Source organism: Chanodichthys erythropterus, chromosome 14 (assembly GCF_024489055.1).
Source record: "Chanodichthys erythropterus isolate Z2021 chromosome 14, ASM2448905v1, whole genome shotgun sequence".
NCBI classification, from domain to species: Eukaryota; Metazoa; Chordata; class Actinopteri; order Cypriniformes; family Xenocyprididae; genus Chanodichthys; species Chanodichthys erythropterus.
Window position 1 is genome coordinate 8,244,259 of NC_090234.1, and position 24,506 is coordinate 8,268,764.

The 24,506-nt window shown below is 36.0% G+C and overlaps 1 protein-coding gene across 1 annotated transcript in view; it reads left to right on the plus strand.

Moving 5' to 3' along the window:
- Positions 1–389: 389 nt before the first annotated feature.
- The window catches only part of hat1 (histone acetyltransferase 1), a 34,803-nt gene continuing 10,686 nt past the window's right edge, over positions 390–24,506 (plus strand). Inside the window, exons 1-9 of the mRNA XM_067409904.1 lie at positions 390–433; positions 1,295–1,366; positions 1,721–1,796; positions 1,946–2,066; positions 9,056–9,235; positions 10,939–11,060; positions 12,668–12,772; positions 14,584–14,690; positions 19,634–19,785. Coding sequence (XP_067266005.1) covers positions 427–433; positions 1,295–1,366; positions 1,721–1,796; positions 1,946–2,066; positions 9,056–9,235; positions 10,939–11,060; positions 12,668–12,772; positions 14,584–14,690; positions 19,634–19,785 — 942 coding nt within the window. The 5' untranslated portion in view covers positions 390–426. The remainder of the gene's footprint in view (positions 434–1,294; positions 1,367–1,720; positions 1,797–1,945; positions 2,067–9,055; positions 9,236–10,938; positions 11,061–12,667; positions 12,773–14,583; positions 14,691–19,633; positions 19,786–24,506) is intronic.

Below are 24,506 nucleotides of genomic sequence, written 5' to 3' on the forward strand. Positions count from 1 at the left end.
ATTTCATCAAAAAGATCTTCATTTGTGTTCCAAAGATGAACGAAAGTCTTATGGGTGTGGAATGACATGAGGGTGAGTAATGACAGAATTTTCATTTTTGAGTGAACTATCCCTTTAACAAGAAGAGACATGAAATGTGATGCAGATTTTTGTATATAACTACAATCATTTTAAAAACAATAAACCTGTGGCTGCTGTATTATCAAGGTAACTGATAGTGACTGTTGTGAAGTAAAGAGTAATCTCATGCTCCCTTGTCTGTCATTCGGTGCTGCTGAAACCGCTGCTGGAGCAAAATCTGATTCTGCTGCGATGAGAAAAACAACGCGAGACGTTATCCAATGGCTTTAGCGAGCGGAAGCACGTGGGTAAACAGGAAGTAGTTTTGGCATTTGGCGGGTTGAACGGAGAAGAAGACGTGTAAAAATGGCGGGTGAGTGTGTAGACCCTCTATTATAGCTTCTGTGTTTTATATTGATGCTGTCATGAAGCATGTGTGTTTATGTGATGTTAGAGCTCGAGCGGTGCTGTGTGCTGATGTGCGGGAGCAGAGATACAACAGAGAAACAGAGTTTTAGCTGCTGCTAAATGCTAATCACCACAAAGAAGAACAGCACATGTTTGTTTACATGGTTATCTGTTCTTTTTTATTTGTCAGATACACTAATAAACATACGGACTCACAATATCACACAGATTAAGCAATGCACATTAGGGTGAATAGACGGGTGGCGGCTGTAAGTTAACTCGATGTATGCAGTGTGTAAGTGAGCTGTCAGTGTAACGAGCATTAGAGATGTTCATGTCTGCATATCTGAGTGTATTTCTGACAGAGAGAAGGAAAAATATATATATTCATAACTGATAGTTAGTTAAATACATGCATACTCTTGGGTCCAAAAGTATAAGGCCAGTAATGCATATGCTTCTATTTAGCACATTTTTTGTCATTACTAATTATATTATCAGTATAACAAGTCAATAGTTTAAAGCGCTCAATGATATAACTTGGTGAACATGTTCTTCAGCATGATTTGAGATGTTTTAAAGAGCAATGAAAGAAAGTCTGTACAAAGAAGCTCACATGGTCGATATCACAGATTTGTTATATTTGATTAGTGAAATTTACCACATTTTATTAATCTGTGAGGTGCAACAGCAGACCCATTATTGTGTTGTATCATATTGCATTGAAATGATTGTTGTATTGAATTACTTTGAGTTGTTCGGAAGTGATATTTGAACATATTATTTGTGCTGTTATGATTGACATGTTTTTCTGTGTTTTCTATAGCTATGAATGACATGGAGAAGAAACTTGCGGAGTATAAGTGTGACACTAATGAAGCTATATGTCTGAAATTAGGTAAATCATTAATCATTACTATAAAAAAAATGAATCTATTGTTGTACAGTCATGTTTTGAATTTAAAATACATTTATCCTGCAGAATTTTAGAAGTCAGGATGAAATTTACTTTATTTACTTTCCCTGATTGTGAACGATTCATCAGTAGAAGTTATTCCAAATTCAACTTGTTCTTCATCTGAAGCAACTTTCCTTTTCTGCTTCGGATTTGTTTGGATGATGATAATGTTAAACAGCTATTTAAGCACTATTTGATCAAACTTTTATTTGATTTGACTCCATTCTGATATGTAATGCTGCTAACCTTCCATTCAATTCCCAATTGATAAAGTCAGTCTTTTGTGTGATGTAGTGCGGTTCCCAGAGGATGTAGATGATGAAAGCACAACTTTTCACCCTGAGTACAGTCATCAGCTGTTTGGAGATGAGTATGTATCACCTACCATTGCATATCATACACTGTTATACTTTTATTAGTATTTTTTTTGTATGAATTTGCTAATATGTAATCAGTGTGTGTTTTCCTGGGACCCTTATTCTTTCCTGTTTCTCAAATGTTTGTTTTGTTTTTCCACAGTGAAGTGGCGTTTGGCTACAAAGGTCTTCAGATCCAGCTGTACTACAGTGCAGGGAACCTAAACACCCTGTTCAAAGTCAAGTACTCTTCCAGGGTCACAGAGAAGTTTGACTGTGTGGAGGTACAGCTTCTCATTCCACTCATTCATTTCATGTCGTGTATGTTCTTCTCCTTGACATGCACGGTATTTGCATGCGTACAGTCCAATATAGATATCCATTTACATATCACATGCTGAACAAAACATGAACACCATGTGCCCTTCTAACATATCCAGGACTCAACTGTAAGCATACTTAAATATTTGGTGCTTTGTCATGTATTGAACATTGTTGTTGCAAATTCTGCTACTTTAAAGGGTTAGTTAACCCAAAAATGAAAATTCTGTCATTTATTACTCACCCTCATATCATTCCACACCTGTAAAACCTTCATTAATCTTCGTAACTTAATCTTCGGAAATTAAGATATTTTTGTTGAAATCCGATGGCTCCGTGAGGCCTGCATAGGGAGCAATGACATTTCCTCTCTCAAAATCCATTAATTTACTAAAAACATATTTAAATCAGTTAATGTGAGTACAGTGGTTCAATATTAATATTATAAAGCGATGAGAATATTTTTGGTGCGCCAAAAAACACAAAATAACGACTTATATAGTGATGGCTGATTTCAAAACACTGCTTCAGGAAGCATCGGAGCGTTATGAATCAGCATGTCAAATCAGCATCATAACGCTCCGAAGCTTCCTGAAGCAGTGTTTTGAAATCAGCCATCTCTAAATAAGTCTTTAGTTTGTTTTTTTGGCGCACCCAAAATATTCTCGTCACTTTATAATATTAATATTGAACCACTGTACTCACATGAACTGATTTAAATATGTTATGACTCCTCATGGAGTCATTGGATTTCAACAAAAATCTCTTAATTTGTGTTTCGAAGATGAACGAAGGTCTTACGGGTGTGGAACGACATGAGGGTGAGTAATAAATGACATTATTTTAATTTTTGGGTGAACTAACCCTTTAAATATGTTGAGACTATAAAGTTATCCAGCTGACTAATATATGTGAGTTGTCAAAATACTGAGAATGAGTTTTGGTAGTCTTTAATTAATTATAACTTATTAATATATCATAATTATAAGCCAATCAATAATGTTTTGCATCAAATGCCTTTTTTTTTTTTTTTTAACCAGGAAAAGTATATTTATTTATCCTCCGTATTTTTAACATTAGAGCGAGGCATGTGCGAGGCTTCTGGTGGCATTCACTTCATTATTTTAGCTGTTATGCTGCTTGATATTACAAACTGGAATTTATTATCTTACATCATAAATGCACTGGTACTGCAAATAGTTTTACCGCACTTTGTTATTCTTCTGGTTATTTACCGATAGCGGCTAATGAATTTGGAATGAATAATGTTTTCTTCTGTATCAGAATGTACATCCGGTTTATTATAGTTAAACTAAAAACAAACCTTGTCACTTGCATTAAAATAAACATTAACTGAAATAAAAAAAAATAGAAAACAAACTTCAAAACTACTAAAAGGTTCAGTTTCCAAGGCGACCTTCCTTAATTTAATATAGTTTAACTTGAAGTACTAAAATACCTAAAACTGAAATAAAAATGAATAAAAACTATATAGATATATAAAAACAACTACTAAAAATTACAAAAATACACAACAAGATGACTAAAGCTTTTACTAAAATTAAAATGAAAAGGGTAAAATATGAATACAAAATACAAACAAAAATTTTAATTTTCTATAAAAATCAGGTTATTGGGAAAAAAATAGGACGGGGACTTGGTTATGTCCATCAGTTGTTGATTAGATGGAGGCAGATCTGATTGCAGGCTTGCGGTCAAATGTAAGAAAAAATCTTTTGTGTTCCAGAGAATTTGGAATGACAGTAGGGTGAGCGACTGATGGCAGAATTTGTATTTTTGTAAACTGTTGCTTTCATATCATTCAACTGTGCTTAGCAGGCCTCAGGTATATGAGTTGCTGGATGTGTCTGTGTCCTACTACTGCACACACACTCTTTATAGGCCTATTCACACACCGTCCCAGACTTTAATTTCAGCTAATAAAACGCTTTACACAGAGGAAATGTTTAACAGACACACTAACCTATATTGTTGTAACTCATCCTGTCTACAGTATTGAACAAGGTTGCTTGTGCATGTGATTGATTCAGGCAGTTGAGGCTGGATAACATCAGACCTGAGCTGTTTTTTTAAAATTAGACCTAATTATATATTGTGTGCTGAGTCCATGTGACTTACGTGTTTAGTGCCATTTCTGAATATCTTTCACCTTTAAGCGTAGTATGCAATTATAGTCGTAAACATATGTTTTTTGTGTAGGGATAGTTGATTTTATTATGTCTTTTCTTTTACAGGGCTCCACCGTTGCTCATATCAGGTTCTTTTTTCATCTTTTTTCCTCCATAGATGATGTCTTTGATTAGAAGGGGTTTTTTTTCAGTGTAATTAGATTCAATGCCGTTGTTGAACCCCATCGTATAAAGAAGACGTATTCTCAGAACGAACCTCAAGTCTCTGAAGAGTCTTGCATCCTTAAGCGCCATTAGTTAATACAGGAACGCCACAATGCCATGCTTTTATTTGTGCGATTGAGCAATTTGCCCGAGAAACTATTTTTACAATTTTCTGTCTGCTCTGTTTTTGTCATCCTCTTTTCGCTCCCGTAATGCAGCGGGACAATAGTGAGTGTTACTCAGCTGCAGGTGCACCGATCCCCTTCTGATATTAGCTGATGTCTGAATGAGCAGGAATTAGCGGCGTGTTGCATTAGCCTTTTGTCGTGTGTTTTGTGGCCGTTGTGAATGAAGAGTCCCGCGACACAAGCGCAGCCCATCACGCGGCCAAAGGGCCCTGCTTAGCAACTTAATACAAAGTGTTCTCATGTCAGCCCCGCTGGAAATGGATACAATGCAAACATGGGTGCGCATTCTGCTGGGTAAAAAAATCTCAGAGAGGGTGGAGGAGGGGGGAGGCTCTATTGTCCGACCCGGAGCCCGTGAATGGAGAGGGCAAACTCGTTTGATTGAGTTCGCTCACCAGCCTCAGAACACAGGAACCTATTATACATGTCCAGGCTTTTTTTTTGTTAAGTCGAGATCAATTCATTAAATTTTATTGCCCGGTGAGAAGCTGGGACACATTACGGTGGGGGGAACTTCATCTGATATTCATGGTTTAAGATAAGTAGTAAATGTATTCAATTAAGTGGTCTTTCAGAGGAGGCATGGGAAGAGGGGGGGCTGGAAACTCCTCAGCTGACATTGCTAATTGCCTAATGGGGCTCCTTTTTGTGCCACAAAAATATGTATTTTTTTCCTTTAATTCCTTTTTGCGGTGTGCCAATCACAGCTGAAGTATAGCTTAATGACAGAACAATAGGGAATTACTCTGTTAGGGCTCTTTTGTGATTATATGTAAGGCCGAGCGCCGGGGGAATAGACGCATAACTCATAAATGTGCCACTTCAGTTTATATGATTAAATTCAGCTGCTCTCTCTGTATACTAGACACAGCTGAGTTAACCGCTCTCGCTCTGTGGGAGTTTGAAACGTGCTTTAGATTAAGATGAACGTGCGTTACCTCTATAGAGATGCACACATTCATTCTCGTGTGCTGATCTTTGCTTTTAGAGGGATAGTTCAGCCCAGTATTCTGTCATCATTCACAAACCCTTACAAAAGTGTGATGTTTAGCAGAATGTTCACACTGTTCTCTTCTCCGTACAGTGAAAACCGACAGTGACTAGTGGCTGTCCAGCTCCTAAAAGGGCAAAAAGCACAATTCAAAAGTGTTGAGTTGTCCATATGACTCTGCAAGGATGCGTTAATCAAAAGTGACAGTAAATCATTTATAATGGGTTTGTATTTCAAATAAATGCTGTTCTTTTGAACTTTCGATTAATCAGTAAAGAAAAATAAATATTTCATGGTTTCCACAAAAATATTAAGTGGCACACCTGTTTTGTGTTTCTCGAGCAGCAAATCAGCATATTACAGGGTTCCTACACGTTTTGGAAAAGTATGGAATTTGATTTGAGTAATTTCCAGGGCCCTCATTTATCAACAGGACAGATTCGTGCGTAATGAGTGCGTAAGAAGAGTTTCACGCAAAGTGTGGGATTCACCAACTTATATGTAGAAATGTGTGTAAATATGAGCACACCCCTGAGCATGCTTATGCAGAGAATCTAGTGATAGAATAGCGACACTACACATAAAAAGCATTTAAGAGTGTCACAATATGCATTAAGCAATTCACATGTCCTGTGTTTCCTTTAAAGGATTAGTTCACTTTCAAATTAAAATTTCCTGATAATTTACTCATCCCCCATGTCATCCAAGATGTTTGTCTTTCTTTCTTCAGTTGAAAAGAAATGAAAACATTCCAGGATTATTCTCCTTATAGTGGACTTCAATGGACTCCAAACAGTTGAAGCTTCAGTGCGGCTTCAAAGGGCTCTAATCGATCCCAGCCGAGGAATAAGGGTCTTATCTAGCGAAACGATCGGCCATTTTCTTAAAAAAAAAAAGTAAAATTATATACTTTTTAACCATAAACGCTCATCTTGAACTAGCTCTCTTCTTCTTCTTCTCTATTAGAATTCCGGCAATGTAGATGATGCTCCACAGGTCAAAGTTTGAACTAAATTGTCATATACAATATGCTTGTGCAAGTATAAAAAATTAGTTCAAACTTTGACCTGTGGAGGACAATAAATTTGAATTTATAAAAATACATTTGAAAGTGAACTAATCCTTTAGTTATAAAACACTACATTTATCATTTGTCTAGTTTTAAACACAATGCATAATTGGTGTCAAACCCTATAAAAGACAGCTGAGAAAAATGTTTGCCTCAGTGCAATGGCTTATCTTGCTTTATTGGAAGACTAGGCAAACAATGCGCTCCACAGAGAGCGCATTTTTCCAAGATCGTGCTGATCACGGAGTGCTCTCTTTGCCATTATTGCGGTGAGGAAAAAACGCAATCACGTGACTTTTAAAGGGAAGTGTTGTCACCATATATGGTTCATTGGAGGCGTTTCTGAATGCTAATGACCGTGAACATGAATGAACATGTACTTACGCACATGTGGGATTTATCAACAATGATTGCTTACTCATGTGCGTAAGAACTGTGTGCGCATGTTTGATAAATATGGATTTTCTTGTACTTGGGCACATTCTAAATTTCATTCGTAGGACAAAATATAGAACCTTTTCTGTGCACTGTTGATAAATGAGGACCCTGCTCTTGATAAGTATGGAGTATTGAAAAATATTTGTCTTTCAAGACTATTGTCCTTATTCAGTTTTCTAAAAATCTAAAAATTAAGAATTACTAAAAAATTTAATTTGTCTTTCAATTAGAGCTGGGCGATATGGCAACAACAAAAAAATAAATCTTGTTTTTATTTTTTTTTTTCAGAACGATTGACTGATTCACAATTTCAATTCATTTATTTTTTTTATGTTTAGCTAGTCAATTTAAAAATGTAACTACAAAACATTAAATTCCAAATAAAAAAACTCTCGCAGCCCTACTTACAAGCAGAGTGTTTTCATGGCAAAAGTTTAGTTGATCGTTTAGTGATTGGCGAACATGACTGAAGATAAACAGACTGAACATAAGCGAGTCTCTTTTGAACCTCACTAAAAGAATGTACATGTGCCACTCAAACAGCAGCAGATAAAGCAGCAAACGATCATTTAATTCAGACTGTTTTTTGCTGTTTGGTAATAGCACATCAAACCACATTTAAAGAATTCAACTGATGTGTCAAAGGTGAATATATGCAGGTTAAAAAGCATTTTTAGGTTCTTCTCAAATCACATATAACATTATCATTTTGTGAAAACCAATGAAAGCAAGAGAAAATAAAACTATTACAGAAGACTGTAATGTATACCAAAAATAATACTGTATGAACTATTTGTTTAATATGGTCTGTATACACTTACATACATTCAGTCAAACCAAAAATTTTTCAGACACTAGATTTTTTTTTTACTAGTGGGTGCAGGACCCTGTAAGTTCAGTTATGTAAGTGAGGATAGCAAAATAAGGTAACTTGTGACATATCATACCCAAACATTCTTTCTTACAGTGGGCTACCAGTAAAATTGATGATAAATTTGGAACCAAAAATTATTCAGACACTTTGACCTGATCATGTTTTGCTTAAGTATTATCTGACATAATTAAGATTATTTTTTTCTGACACAGTTTAACTGAGATCTTGTCATATTTTATTACCATGTTTTTAAACTGTAGTGAATAAACTGTAATAATGAATTAAATGTTCAAGGTGTCTGAATAAATTTTGGTTTGACTGTACATACATAGATGCATACATATAAAGCTGTCTTGATTGTATAATGTTTGTAAAGTGTTTTGCTCAAGTTGAACAAAAACAACAACCTTAAAACCTTGTGTGTTTTCAGCTGTGTTCTGACTATCTTACTGACTAGCACCTCAGATTTGCCGTTGCGTTCAAGCGCTCAACAGATATGATTGTGACAATGCACAATTCTTGTAAAAACACACTGTTATTAGAAACCTTTGCTTTATACAGAAAGCTCAAACAAACATGAATGAGAGCATATGAAAGCAGCGTCTATCAGCTGGTACACGGTACTCTGCTCAACTTTGTTTTGTACCGGTAGTACCGTTATGTTTGACAACCCTAATGTAAGGATATTTCGAAATATTTAATACTTAATTTTTGATCAAATAAATGGATTTTGGATAGCATAAGAGACTTCTTTCAAAAGAAATCTTTTAATTTAAACACAGTTGTTTACCACATGTTCATTCTGTTTAGTATTTTTTAATTGAGTAAAATTCAGTGTGACTTTAGATTCTCACGGTTCTTTAATTGTGATTCTTGAAGGTTTAAATATTGACTTTGCTTTGGTTTGAATTGTTACATACAATCTCTCTTACATAACTGCTGTTTTCTCATTGCAAATCCAGGTAGTTTTTCATTTGATGAAATGTTTGTAGTTAGCCGTTTAAAGCCTGCTCTCTCTTTCTCTGTGTTTGTCCTCAGCCAGATGATGTGGAGGGTAAGATCAGAGAGATCATTCCTGCTGGTTTCTGCTGCAACACCGATGACTTCATCTCTCTCTTGGAGAAAGAGGCCAACTTCAAACCCTTTGGCAGCCTGCAACACACCTACAAAGTTCACAATGTGGAGGCAGGGGAGGATCTCACCTACCATATACACAAGGTACAGAGTTTCCCACTGCATGTTGAGTCACTGCTTTGACTGTTGGCAATGTCATTCAGCATTCAAACTGGTTAATATGGTTTGGCAGTGTGGATTATGAATATTATGTGTTAGGCTATAATTTAATTATTTTTTTTGCTCACTTTTTTTTACATCAACATAAAAGTGGAGAAAGTTGTTGCACTTGAATGAGATTATTGGATTACTGGTGTGTTTATTGTATTACTACCATGTCATCTAGTGATGCACCGAAATGAAAATTCTGGACCGAAACCAAAAATTCAGGATGCCTTGGACCCAAAACTGAGAATGTCTTATTTTTTTTATACTTATTTTAAAATAATTTTTTAAAATAAATATAGAATATAAATATAGACTTTTTAAATGATTAAATGATTTTTACTGAAACACCGACATTCAAATCAGAAAATGAATATGAAGTATTTTAAAGGGATAGTTCACCCAAATATGACTATTTGATGTTTATCTGCTTACCCCCAGCGCATCCAAGATGTAGGTGACTTTGTTTCTTCAGTAGAACACAAATGATGATTTTTAACAACCGTTGCCATCTGTCAGTCTTAAAATGCGAGTCAATTTATAAGTGTAAATAAAACACGACAGACAAATCCAAATTAAACCCTGCTGCTCGTGACGACACATTGATGTCCTAAGACACGAAACAATCGGTTTGTGTGAGTATTTATATCATTTTTTTACCTCTAATACACCATGTCCAACTGCGTTCAGCACTCGCTTAGTGATGTCTGATCGCACTCTGACAACGGCAGTAATGTCTCGCGCATATACTTCAATGAGTGCTAGACATTACTTCCGCTGTCAGAGCGCAATCAGACATCACTAAGCGAGTGCTGAACGCAGTTGGACATAGTGGTGTATAAGAGGTAAAAAATTATAAAAATACTGTTCGGTTTTTCGCACAAACCGATCGTTTCACGTCTTAGGACGTCAATGTCGCCACGAGCCGCAGGGTTTAATTTGGATTTGTCTGTGCATGTTTTTTTGACTCCTATAGATGGAGTTCCCATTGCCATGCATTATACTACTGACAGACGGCAACGGTTGCAGTTAAAAATCATCATTTGTGTTCTACTGAAGAAACAAAGTCACCTACATCTTGGATGCCCTGGGGGTAAGCAGATAAACATCACATTTTCATTTTTGGGTGAACTATCATTTACTTAATCAAATTTATTTAATAATCAACACTCAAATAAAATAGCTAAAATCGACAAAATTTGAAAGTTGCGACTTTGTTCATATTAAAAGCAACAAAACACAAAGCTTATTGCGATTATTGGATGACAGGCACGCTACAAATATTCAAATATTTTTGTTCACACATCAGCAGAAAACAGCATGGACTAAAAGATCGAGGTTGAGATTTAAGAATTCATATTAGTATTGATTAAAATCGAGAAATTTGTTTTGTCAACCTTGCCCTCCACACAGCTGACACGTTTACTGTTGTAGTTTATCCACATTGTGTGCCCAAAATAGATGTTTGGTCAATGATTTCGTCCCTTCAAAACAATTTTGGTCCAAAAAATTTTGGCAGCTGAAATTTTGGTGCATTACTCATGTTGATTTTCCCGCTACACATTTTAACGAACATTTAATGAAGTTCTAGCACAATTCCTTGTGGACACACCATGGATTTTATCTGCTCTTCATGATTTCAGGTGGATATCTCATGTCCAGGGTTCAGAGAGTACCATGAGCGCTTGCAGACATTTCTAATGTGGTTCATTGAGACGGCCAGTTTCATCGATGTGGATGATGATCGCTGGGATTTCTTCCTTGTGTGAGTGTCTAAGATTCACAGATTCTTTATGTTGTATCAGCGTTAAACTATAATCCCTCATTCCTCAGTTTGAAAACACTTGCAAAAATTGCTTTTACTGTAAAGATCTTCAGTGTAACAGGCAAGAACATGTTTACATCCGCTCACATAAGTTATGTTGGTAACTCACAATCAGCTGTGACGTTCCTAGAACTGTTGAACTGTAATCCCACTACTAAAAGGATGATTTAAGGCCTGTTCACACCAAGAACGATAACTATATAAGTGTCCACACCAGCAGATGATATCATTCTGTTTCTTACTGCATGCTTGTCTGTCACTTAAAAAATGCTCAAGCTCTTTACAGCAGGATGGAATCTGATTGGCTGTAAATGTTTTTATCGTTCATCTTCTGGATAAAATAGTTCTGAAAGTAATTCCAACGATTATCGTTATAATGTTATCTTTGTAATTGCTATTCTTTAATGCTGAGAGTGATTTTTAGAAACATATCTTTATCGTTATCTTTATAGTTTAGACTTTATAGATTGTATTACATGCATTTGTGTACATAAAAAAAAAAAACATAAATAAAGCAAACTTTGCATTTATGTTTTGAATATCTTGCCCCATAGACTTGTATTGTATGTCCATTACTGTTAGTCTAAATTACTGTAAGTGTAAAATCTAACTTATTAACTGTGGTAATTCACCATGTCACAGATACTGACAATAGGACTTATAGGTATAGTTCACCCAAGATTTAAAAGTCACCCTCATGTCGTTCCAAACCTGCATGACTGACTTTCTTCTTGAAACATAACAGAAGATAATTTGAGAAATGTCTCAGTGTTTTTACAATAGAAGTCAAGAGGTAACCAGAATAGTTTGTAACGACATGAGGGTGGGCAAATAACAAATTTAAGTTGTCTGCAAAAACTTGTGATTAGAGTTGATAACTTCAGTAGGCAAAAAATAGAAATCAAGTGCTCTCACAAAGTGAGCGAGTGCCGGTAAGAATGTAGTGTCAATTAATAGAAAACAGTAACTTTCTGAACAGTGATTTCCTGAGTCTTTCTCACACGCGCACACGTCTAAAGCATCCAAACGGACCCAGTTACGTCTCTCCTTCCTTTGTGGGGCCTGTGGGGCCAATTATCAGACTGCTTTAATTATATTTTCTCCTGCATTGAAGCAAATTGTTGATCTGGCAAGAGTTTCCTTTGTGTTGTTTGTCTCGTTTCTTTGCTCTTGTGTTTCTTTCTTTCTTGAGTCAGGCCAAGAGGCTGAATTGAATGTTGTTATCTTTTGAAACGCTGAATGAAGTCTCCAGCGTTAGTGAAGGGGACTCTGCCTGTGTTTTCTTTGCTTTGGCACCTATTAAAACAGACAATGGGCAAATGGACTGGAGTGATGTGAAGAGGCTAGATGCCTGCCTCTCTGCTCTAAGTTGCAGTGCACCAATTAAGTGCATAATGCATTCAGTGTCTCCAGCAGGTGCAGCGACAGGCCACTGGCCCTCCACAGCGCACTCGCGCTGACGATGGGGGGTTCGGTGCATGGGAGCGTGCCTACGATTGACCTGCCTGCCTTTGTCATCTCTCTCTATCTCTCTGTCTTTCTTGCAGATTCGAAAAGTACAATAAGGATGGAGAGACCCTTTACGCGACAGTTGGCTACATGACAGTGTATAATTACTACGTATACCCAGACAAAACCAGACCACGTGTCAGGTAATTACTAAGGAAGCACGTGCCCACTATCTGCTGCTTTATTCTGTGAAAAAAGGAAAAGAAAATTACACATCTCTCTCTCCCTTGTCCCTAAAACTCCCAAATTACCATCTTGCATCTCTTGTGTGCCAGCCCCTCACTGGGTATTATAAGACCAACCAATTCAGCATCACCCACCCAAAAGCTCGTTTTGAAAACGAGTCTAATGTATTGATTGGCAAGACGTGCTAACGTTTCATTACGTTGGCCACTGATGAATGAACAGATATAACCTTTCGCAGACTGATGATATCATTGCTTACTGTATTTGAGAACATTTTCAGCAGCTAAATTGAGGCAGTCTTTATCAGTAATTCTCAACTGGTGGGTCGCGACCCAAAATGAGTTCTGATAGGATCATGGACAGCAGCAGGGGAAAAACCATACAAAATGCAAATAATAAATTGCAGCTAACCATATAATCCTGCATAGAAAGCAAATCAAATAAGTCAAATAAATAGGCTTATCAACTTTTGAACGGCTGGAGAAAATGCTTCCCATTTCTTTTGATGTTGATTTCACAGGTCATGTGTCCAATCACTCTTTCACTTGGTAATATTGCAAATATAATTCAATATTTATCTCTTTAACACACTTCTGATTTTTTTTTTTTGTATTTTGGTACTTTTTAAAGGATTAGTTCACTTCAGAATTAAACATTTCCTGATAATTTACTCACCCCCATGTCATTCAAGATGTCTTTCTTCAGTTGAAAAGAAATGAAGGTTTTTGAGGAAAACATTCCAGGATTTTTCTCCATATAGTGACTTCACTGGGGTTCAACGGGTTGAAGGTCCAAATTGGAGTTTCAAAGGGCTCTACATGATCCCAACTGAGGAATAAGGGTCTTATCTAGCAAAACAATCAGCCATTTTCTAAAAAAAATATAAAAATGTATATTCTTTTTAACCACAAATGCTCATCTTGCACTGCTCTGCGATGCGCCACGCATTACATAATCACGTTGGAAAGGTCACGTGTGACAGACGGAAGTACTAAGCAAAAAATCTTATTTTCTCCTCCAACTTCAAAATAGTCCGACATCATTGTTTTACATTTTTTTGTAAAGAGCGTTTGACTTGGTCTATGCATGTTCGCTTTGTAGACACTGGATCGGTACTTCTGCCTATGTCTCTCACGCTTGACCTTTTCAACGTGATTACAAAATGTGTGGCACATCACAGAGTACTGCAAGATGAGCATTTGTGGTTAAAAAGTATATGCATTTTTAATTTTTTTAAGAAAATGTCCGATTGTTTCACTAGATAAGACCCTTATTCCTCGTCTGGGATCGTGTAGAGCTCTTTGAAGCTGCACTGAGACTGACATTTGGACCTTCAACCCGTTGGTAGTTGTTAAAGTCCGCAGAAACCTAATTTTATTTCGACTGAAGAAGGAAAGACATAAACATCTTGGATGACATGGGGGTCAGTAAATTATAAAGAAATTTTCATTCTGAATTGAACTAATCTTTTAAGGATATTTTTGGTACTTTTGGTGTGATTAAGTTTTGCTACTGTGTTTTGTCAGTAAGTTGATGTTATTGAATGATGGGGTTGAAGCAAAACCTCTTGCCTATAATGTCAGTTTCAGTAGATTCTGTAAAGCCAGTAGTATAGTGTCTGTCTGAAGGGTGCTAGAGTTGTAACAGGGCTCTGTGTTTGCAGAACAGTTGCTCAAAGGCTCAAGAGCTCTAACCTTAAATTGGTATTGTGCCTAATCATCGTGCTCTTCTGTGCAGCGTCACTGAAGCTTTTGTATTGTATGTGTAGCCAGATGCTGATCTTACCACCATTCCAGGGAGAAGGCCACGGTGCTCAGCTCTTAGAGACAGTCCACCGATACTACTGCACATCTGCAAAAGTACAGGACATCACAGGTATGAGTGGACATTGAAGCCTAGATTAAACATTTGAGTCCTGTTTTGAGCTATTATTATTTTTCCTTCTTAGATGCCCTGTTTAGCATTTTATGTTTTATTACTTGTGCTGTTTGCCAGAGAAAGAATCACTGCTATTCTTTCTCATACTTAAGAGTTAAAGGTCACATACACAATGTAAAGATTCAGGAGAGCAAACCGCATTTAAATACTGGAGTGAATCCCCTAATTTATAATTTTGTGCATGTAAGGAACATGACTCAATCCCAAAATTGTGATTATTATCACATGATAATAGGTATCATTTCTATGTTAATCAGAGAATTTGTCCTAATCAGCCGTGACGACGATACACAACAAATTTATTTTAGAAAGTTTCTGTTTCTCAGCTACTGTTTATGTGCTTTATTTAATGTTAAAAGCATCTGAGTTTGACTATCATTTAGCATGACCTTTATAGCCATAATGAAAGCGACAAATGGATAATTCACCTCAGCGCTTGAAAACATATTTTGAACGTTTGAACTGTGGTTGTGTATTCTATGACACAGATTGCTTCACTCACTCATTACTTTAATCATGTTAAAATGGTGTTATAGATATAGATATATAGATATAGATATAGATTATGTGCTCATCCATTTCGATGCGGTGTGCTTGCAGAGAGACTCTGCCCACAAGCTCTTCTGATTGGCTGTGATTTTATTTTGATTTTGCAATGTGTCATAGTCATGTCATGCCTGGTGTGGACAGACAAATTGCTTGTCGCTGGAATCTTATCGCATCAGGTCTGGTTAGTTAGTTTTTTTTTTTGTTTTTTTTTAACGCACTATTTTATGTTCGGCAAGTTTAACTAAACCATCCAACTACCGTCGGTTTGGCAAGAAACCACTACAAAATTCCAGATGGTTATTATTACGGTTTCATAGTTTAATTATCATTAAAGCCATTTTTGATTAATGCAATTAAAAAAAATCACTAAATACTGATGTCAGCAGTCTGACACAGGCACAGCATGCAGCGTAGGTAGTTTTGTGTGAACTACATCTGAGTGCTGAAGGAAATTTTATGAATGAATGACATTTTGGTGGTCTTGTTTTCAATATAAAGCTTTTAGATTTATTTCGTTTTATGGGTTAAGTCGTACCCCTTTCACATTGCACATTTAAATATGTAATTAACAACTAGTAGTTAATTTGGGTTTTGTATACACTGTGTAGAATGTGTAAATGTGGTTGTCACTGCCTTAAATTACTGAGCTCTGTGTGTACAGAGCAGGATTAAGCACTAAAAGCTGATTGGACAAACAAATTTAGCTGCAGTGTGTATTTAACCAAACATTTGAACAAAGGACTTATCCTAAGTATTAGGGGTGTGATGAGATCTCGCGAGATTAAAATGTGACAAGAATTCTCGTCGAGGTGAAAAGCTGTCTCGCGATATTGCCATGACGGAGTGTGAGAGTGAAATTAGGATAGAATATGCCACCGCTACGTTTACATTACGCCTCCACTGTCGTTTTGCTTTTTATAGACATAAAAAACATTTAATTCAGTTGGATAATGGTCGCTTCAGTCCCATCCAGCTCATCCAACACGAGCTACAGTCATACGTAGTGCAGCAGGAATCAGAGTTCACTGATTCCATGACAAGAGTAAGCGACGCTGATGACTGACAAGACCATGGCGGAGGATTCCTTGAACAACAGAGCCTAAGCGTCTGATAAATCTCATCTTGTAGAATGCGCTCTCAGCGCCGCCTCTCCCTATTCACAGAGAAACACGCAAAAGCGAAAGTAAAAGGCGAGCGCGCATTCAAACTCAATTTTAAAGGTGTCATCGAAGGTTTTTTTACAAGATGTAATATAAGTCTAAGGTGTCCCCTGAATGTGTCTGTGAAGCTCAAAATACCCCATAGATTTTTTTTAAATTCATTTTTAACTGCCTATTTTGGGGCATCATTAACTATGCACCGATATATAGGTTGCGGCCCCTTTAATTTTTTAATTCTCATGAATGCGTCGGATTATGTGGGTATTGTATTTATTTGGATGTTTACATTTGATTCTGAATGAGTTTGATAGTGCTCCGTGGCTAAAGCTAACATTACACACTGTCGGAGAGATTTATAAAGAATGAAGTTGTGTTTATGAATTATACAGACTGCAAGTGTTTAATAATGAAAATAGCGATGGCTCTCTTGTCTCCGTGAATACAGTAAGTAACGATGGTAACTTTATCCACATTTAACAGTACTTTAGCAACATGCTAACAAAACATTTAGAAAGACAATTTACAAATATCACTAAAAATATCATGTTATCATGGATCATGTCAGTTATTATTGCTCCATCTGCCATTTTTCGCTATTGTTCTTGCTTGCTTACCGAGTCTGTTGATTCAGCTGTGTACAGATCCAGACGTTAATACTGGCTGCCCTTGTGTAATGCCTTGAACATGTGCTGGCATATGCAAATATTCGGGGTGTAAATATTAATGATCCCGACTGTTACATAACAGTCGGTGTTACGTTGAGATTCGCCCGTTCTTCAGAGGTCTTTTAAACAAATGAGATTTATATAAGAAGGAGGAAACAATGGTGTTTGAGACTCACTGTATGTCATTTCCATGTACTGAACTCTTGTTATTTACATATGCCAATATAAATAACATTTTTAATTCTAGGGCACCTTTAATACCCCGCATTTTGAAAGCGGCTCCCTGATGCATGCACATATCTCCCAATATGAAATCTATATAGGCTGGGCTGTGTAGTTGTAACCATAGCTCTGTATCATGCTTGAAGAAAAATTTGGTCTATATTTGCGCTTTGAATATTGAGAGAATACTTTGATTATGGTTGCACTTATTGTATAAGAAGACTGTTATAAATTTTATTTATACAGTTTGTATTTCTATAATCAATTTGTGGAAAGGATTTCAGAAGTCAAAAGTTGTAGAAGCTCATAATTCATGTACAGTAAGGTCTGAAGGGACTCATACAGGAAATCATACAGGAGAGAAGCAGTCAGTTGTGGCAAAACCTTTTACAGTGCTTTAGTATTATTGTCTTTTACTGCATATGATAATTCATATTCAGAAAGTATAAATGAAATTACATTCATTACAAGATGATTAGTTAAAAATTTCAAATGACTATTTTAGTCACACATTTTGTCATTGAGGATTTCTTAAAAATATTTCTTAAAAATGTTGTCTTGTCTCGTCCCGTGAGCTAACCATCTAGTCACAGCCCTACTTACTATTATCTTTTGGCTTGTAACTTGTCCCACACAATACTAACCTCAAAGATGATAAAATGTGAAAGAAAATGTGAGTGGTTCAAATGGTGTAGCATAACTGTATAGTAAAGATTTATAATATCGGCTATCATATCAGTTTTTGGCCCTAACGTTATTTAATTATCCATTATTATACATTACATTAATACACATCTTGCTGGACCATCGCTGACCATTGTAGTAGCAAAACTATATTGTTTTTATATAGCTATGAGTAATTTCTTTATTTGCATATAATAAAATAATTTCTACTCAATCTATATTTCATGTCTATTTATTTATTTGACAAGTAGCTGTGTAAAAAGTGGAATAATATCAAGTCAGTCTCCATTTTGCGTCAGGGTTCTCATCACACTTTTGGGTTGGGTCTGCGGCTGACATGAGAAACCCATACTGATTGAGCAACATTTACATGCATTAATGCAGTCAGTATGTAATGACAGCATAAACGTTTCAATACAGTTGATTATAATTTATCATGTTGTTTTCTTTATTTTGATTTTGGAAATCCTTTGCAAATGGTTTTATCTGATTAAAAAAAAATGAATGTAAATCCTAATACCATTAGAGCGTGTTCAGAAAACCGACATGTATGGTCACACAGCTTTTCTAATGATAATCTGTGTGTTTGAAAGGGAGAAAGGGCAAAGTGTTGTGAATTTCCTTTCATAAGGCAGTTGTTGCTGTTGAGTTGCTCTGCCTTCAGTTTTGGGGAGGTGAAGGGATGTGATGTTAATTGCTGGCAGTTTGCTGCTGAAATGTGCTGGCCACATGCTGCCACTCACTCACTCACTCACTCACTCACTCACTCACCCCCTCAACAAAGACGCAATTATTCAGAGAGAGAGAGAGAACCACACTACCAGATCTCTACCCAGCTCGCACTATTTTACCATGTCTGTTCATTTTTCTCTCTATGTATAGAGAGAGGAGGAGATACAAGGGCTGTGTAGTATAGCATTATATAAAACAATATAAAAATATTTGCTACTTATTATTTCTACATTATATTTGCATTTATGAACGCTGAATAAGTTAATCATATCAATCATACACTAATTTAACAAATACATACTGTACATGGTAATAACCAGCAATATTTACCTTTCATATATTTTTACTAAAACATTTTTTTGATGCACAATTCAAATTTATTATCAGTTTGAATCGATTCATTTAAAATGAGTCAAGCTTAGCGACTCTAATGCCATTTTTGCTTCTGAGGTTTAAATATATTAAGACATTTTTAACACTCACATATTTGTATAGTCTAATACTGCGTGTGCATTAAAATTAATATTAAGTGCATTAAAATCATGATATTAGCTTTTTTTTTTTTTTTTTTGCCAGAATCTGCTATATACTGTAAACATTAAATACATTGCCCAGTCCTAATCTACATTGTGTAACTTGTCTTTTCTCTCCAGTCTTTTTTTCTTCAGTAAAAGTCTTTGTTTCCCCTGATTTCCAGAGTAAACATGCATTTAGCTTAATTGTCTCCAATGATGTATTCAGCATATAATGAGTGTTTTTATGAAGGTTAAGTTGTGTTTGTCTGGCGTCAGTATCTTAATACTGTATTTTACCAAATGGAAACTTTCAAGACTCATGGACTGACATTTCACAACTGTCTGCTTTGCAGCGGAAGATCCGTCTGAAAACTATGTGAAGCTGAGAGATTTTGTGCTGGTGAAGCTGTGCTTGACCCTGCCATCTTTCTCCAATGAGAAACTCTCTCAGGGCTTCAGTGAAGAGATGGCATCTGAGGCCAGAGAAAAACTCAAGATCAACAAGGTAACATCCCTCGCTGGTTTATTTACTTTATGGATTTTACCTGTTTAGTAATATCGATATTCAAGAGATAAAAACATAAGAAGAAGAGATGGAAATAAGACACACTAAGTCACAAGCTGGATTCAAACCTGCATCACACACGAGCACGTTTGTTATGCACGACATTTATTATTTTAATGAGATTTGGCTATTACATTTTCTAAGACCATCCCAGTAGGCTATCTTCGCAAGAGCATGAAGACTAAGATATTTGAATAGCACCTCAGTTTTAAAAACCTGATTAAATAGTTTGATTAATTTCAGTAAATCTGTTTCTTCGAACTGTTTCAGTGAATCAAATCAGTGGTTTGGGATCATCTCTAAAAATGTTCCCAACAGTTCCTGCATAGAATTTTATCTGCTTTAAAATGTTTTAGTAAAAAATATGGGTAACACTTTACAATAAAGTTAATTTGTTAGTTAACTACATTAGTTAACATGAACTAATATTGAACTGCACTTGTGCAGCATTTATTAATCTTTGTTAATGTTAATTTCAACATTTACTAATACATTATTAAAATCTTGTTAACATTAGTTAATGCACTGTGAACTAACATGAACAAACAATGAACAGCTGTATTTTCATTAACTAATGTTAAAGGTGCAATATGTAAAATTTTCTGTTCGCTAGAGGTCGCTAGAAGCCTATTCAAAACAGAGGCGTAGCTTGATGATGCCATGTTTGAGCACAGAATCTTGGGACATGTGGTCTTCACCTCACAGCCGGTGGAAAATAATCGGGACAGCACTCGGGCAGACATCATGTTCATGGATGGGATTATTAACATTACTGTAGTATGAAGCAGAGCAGGAGCGAGTGTTGTGGAGCTGAACGAGGCCACTGGAGCGATTGCACAACATGCCTCACGGGACTTTTATTATGACACAGTCGCCGCGTCTGCTATTCCTTTCAAGCGTATGAGGTAACACAGCTCTGTTTATCATATTAGATACATTTGAGTGTTTTGAAAATGATGTTATAACGTTATTCTGTGCGTTCACTCGACGGCTGCTGTGAAACACTGTTGCACACTGCAGTAAGATAGATCGATTGTAGAATATCATATTAAATATTGGATGGCTTGTGTTGATAAATGGCATGCAATTCATTTTAAAACGTATTGTGTGATGGAGAAAATGCTGTATTACTGTTGATAAAAATAAATCTGCATCTGATTATGCTATGTTGGCTACTTCACAAAATACTGTTTTTCTCTGAGGCATGGTAAAGCATGGTACTCGCAAAAAATCAAGAAAATTAGATTTTAACAATAAGAATAATTGAGCTATTTAACAATAATTAGTTTTCGGCCTATAAATATATCAAAATACTTGTTCCCTTGTCTGATAAAAAATATATTAAAGCACATTTCTACAAAATAAAACCGGAAACCGAGGGTAACACGGGTATGACGCAATTAACAGGCGGTGACTCACACGTCCTGGTTAAAACTGCAATTTTCTCAAGATTTGCAAATAATTGGAAACATTTGGGATATTATAAGTACTAGAGGTGGGAATCTTTAGTCACCTCACGATCTAATTCCGATTCTGGGAGTCACAATCTGATTCCAAAACAATTTTTGATCTACTTTAAAAAAAAATAATAATAATTAATTAATTAGTTTACCAACTTGAAAATCTTAAAATCCTACATTTACATATCCTTACATAAGTAATTATAAGTAGCCTTCTTTTTAAAATAATTACAAATTGAAAAAAAATATAAAATTAAAACCATTTTTTTTTTAAAGAATTTTAAACAGCCTATAGGCTATAACTTCAAAACATACAAACAAGTAGCAAATAAAAAAGAGGAGCAAAGAAACATATTACAAGCAATATACAAATAGTGCTTTCAGTATTTAAGATTATCGGAACGTTTTCCATTCAAGAACTGCGAGTGGTTTTTCTTTCTCATCTTTACTGTTGTTTGATTGTTACTATGACATCATAGAGAGTGGGAGATAAGCTGCATTCACGCACTTGAAATATAAGAAGTAATGTGGTTTGTCCTGTCCGTTTATTCCCTTAAGACATAACTGGCTGTGTTTAGATGAATTTTGCGTCATAAAACCATTTTGAGACGCAAGTGCATTAAACCACTTACACGCACAGCCACATGCGCGAGCACTCTACACAAAGCGCGCGTCAGCATTTGTAATTGAAAGCAGCCTTCTGAGTTTCATATTTTAAATATATAAGTCCACTGCATTCCAGACGACATACATGATGACTTCGTAGAGCATTTCTAAGGAAAATACCAGCGGGTGAGACCACGCACTGCATGTGTAACATCACACAGGCCATCCTGTGCAATGAAGCCCGCGAATGTCCTTTGTAATTCGCTTCAACTTTTCCGAACTTTATGAATGATTATTTTGCGAAAGTTTCGAGTGGTGTATGTGTGTGAGGAATTGGAAGCAACTAGAATAGGGGTGTTTCTAAAGCACACTCAGCCTCATTGCGCATCTAAATAAAAACTATAAGCTCAAAATCGATTCTGAAATTCTCAGAATCTAATCAGAATCGTTGGAGAGAGAATCGTGATGCATCTATTTTTTTCTTTTCTCCAACCCCTAGTAAGTACTCAAGTGAACAAAATATATAACACTGGCCTAGTGGTTTTTGGATATTTTACTGCAAAAGTCTTACATATTGCACCTTTAACGAAGATTGGTAAATACAGTAACAAATGTATTGCTCATGGTTAGTTCATGTTAGTTAATACCTTAACTAATGTTTAACTAATGAACCATATTGTAAGTGTTATCAAAATTAGGACTGTTTATTACTATACATTATTATTGATGCATATCAAAATAATAACAGTAATAAAAATAATAATAAAAATAATTGTCTTTCTTTCTTATGTTAATTTATTGGGAAAACGTGCACATTTTTTTTTTTTTTTTTTTTTGCTATATTTTGCTACTTGTATTTTGAATCCACTTGCCAACAGTAGCTGTATGGTTGAAAAAAACCCACACAATTCTAAAAAAGTAATTTCGTACTGTATATTGTTTTTGGCAATATTACCAGCCCTATTTTGCCTTGTTTTTGAGCACTTACTTTAAATCTTTTCTGGTGCTTTATACTGTAGCTAGTAAGGCCAAGTAATTATACAATTAATTCTAGAAAAGAGTTTGTGTATTTATACACAGAGGTTATGGCTTTTTCCTGATGGGTTTTCAACTTGTAATGCCCCTAAAGGTAGGAGTGAACATCCGTTTCCTCTGAGGGCTGCGGGCCATTAGCAGGTAGTGAGTGGGAGTGGGCCTAACAGTGACCCCTGTGGGACTCCTCTCCCTCTTGCCACTCTGGCCACTCTTTAACTGCTTCAATTATGACCCAGCATCTTCTTTTTTGCCCCACAATCCCCTCTGTTCATGTTGTTTGTGAGTGATTATCTCAGGGTGGTGCCTGTGGCATGGCCAGGTAAAATGCTTGGCTCTCCATACTACCCTAGTGGGAACTGCGTGAGGTACGGTGGACCTCTCGGAGTCATGGTTACAGATTCTCTGCTCTGAGATTAACACGGGAATCCCAGAGCAAGATGCTTTTAACCCAGAGAAGTGGACACCATTAAAGATTCAGTCCGTAATTGCTGCGGCTGGTACATTTTGTACAATGTATTTAGAGTCTCTGCTCTTTACTGTTACAAAACAACATTATTCTCTCCATATGGACGCAGCTAGCATATGGAGCATTTGAATCATCAAAATGACAATTATTTTGGTAATAGATTAATTTTTTGATTATTTTGATGATTAATCGAGCAATCGGATACTTAAAAAAAAAAATAGAGCTAAGGTGAACAATTGTCTTTTAAAATTACTTTAAATGCATATAATAACAATAAGGCAATAATAATTGGTTCAAAAAAGTATCAAAAGCAATTAATCGTGGTTTTATTGAACACTGCTAAAAAAACCTATAGAAACCATCACAGAAGTTTTAATGGTTTCCATTAAAAAAAATCCAATAAAAACATTACAAACCATCAAGCATTAACCATTAAAACCATCACTAAATGATTTCAGTGGCAGTATTGCCAAGTTTGCGGGCTATTTGAAAACTGCTGCCTGCTGATTTTTCCCCTCGAGTTTAAAGGTTTGACATATAATTGCAATTCACTGGAATGCATGTATTAAAATATTATGCAGTGAAAGCTTCCTTTTCATGTTTAATTGATTAGAAACATAATCTAATCATCTATGGTCTTTGCCCTCATGAGTATAAAAAAGACTTTTAGCAAAACGGAAGTTACACACATAGCACAGTATACATGATTATAACTCTAGTATGAGGGTTCTAGGCCGTTTTTCTAAATTGCATAACATTCTTCTTTTGATTCAGGTTTTTTGTTTTGCATTTGTGTATGTTACAGCTTAGGCTATGTGGATAGCATCTGTGGCACACTGATAGTTTTGACCATAGAATGTAAAAAAATATATATACGATGCACCTTCACTCTCTTCCATTGTAGAGAAGTAAAGCCGTCAATGTCCAAATATGGCGCTGACATCCTGGAACCCGAGTCTGCGCAGTAGTGAGCGTGAAGTGGAGCCGCGGTATCAAGGCCCCACCCACAGTCCCGCAGAATCGGTTAACTACAGTTTACTGCATTACAACTCATTATGTCAGTGTGAAATAAACAGTTATGGAAATGTAGAAAT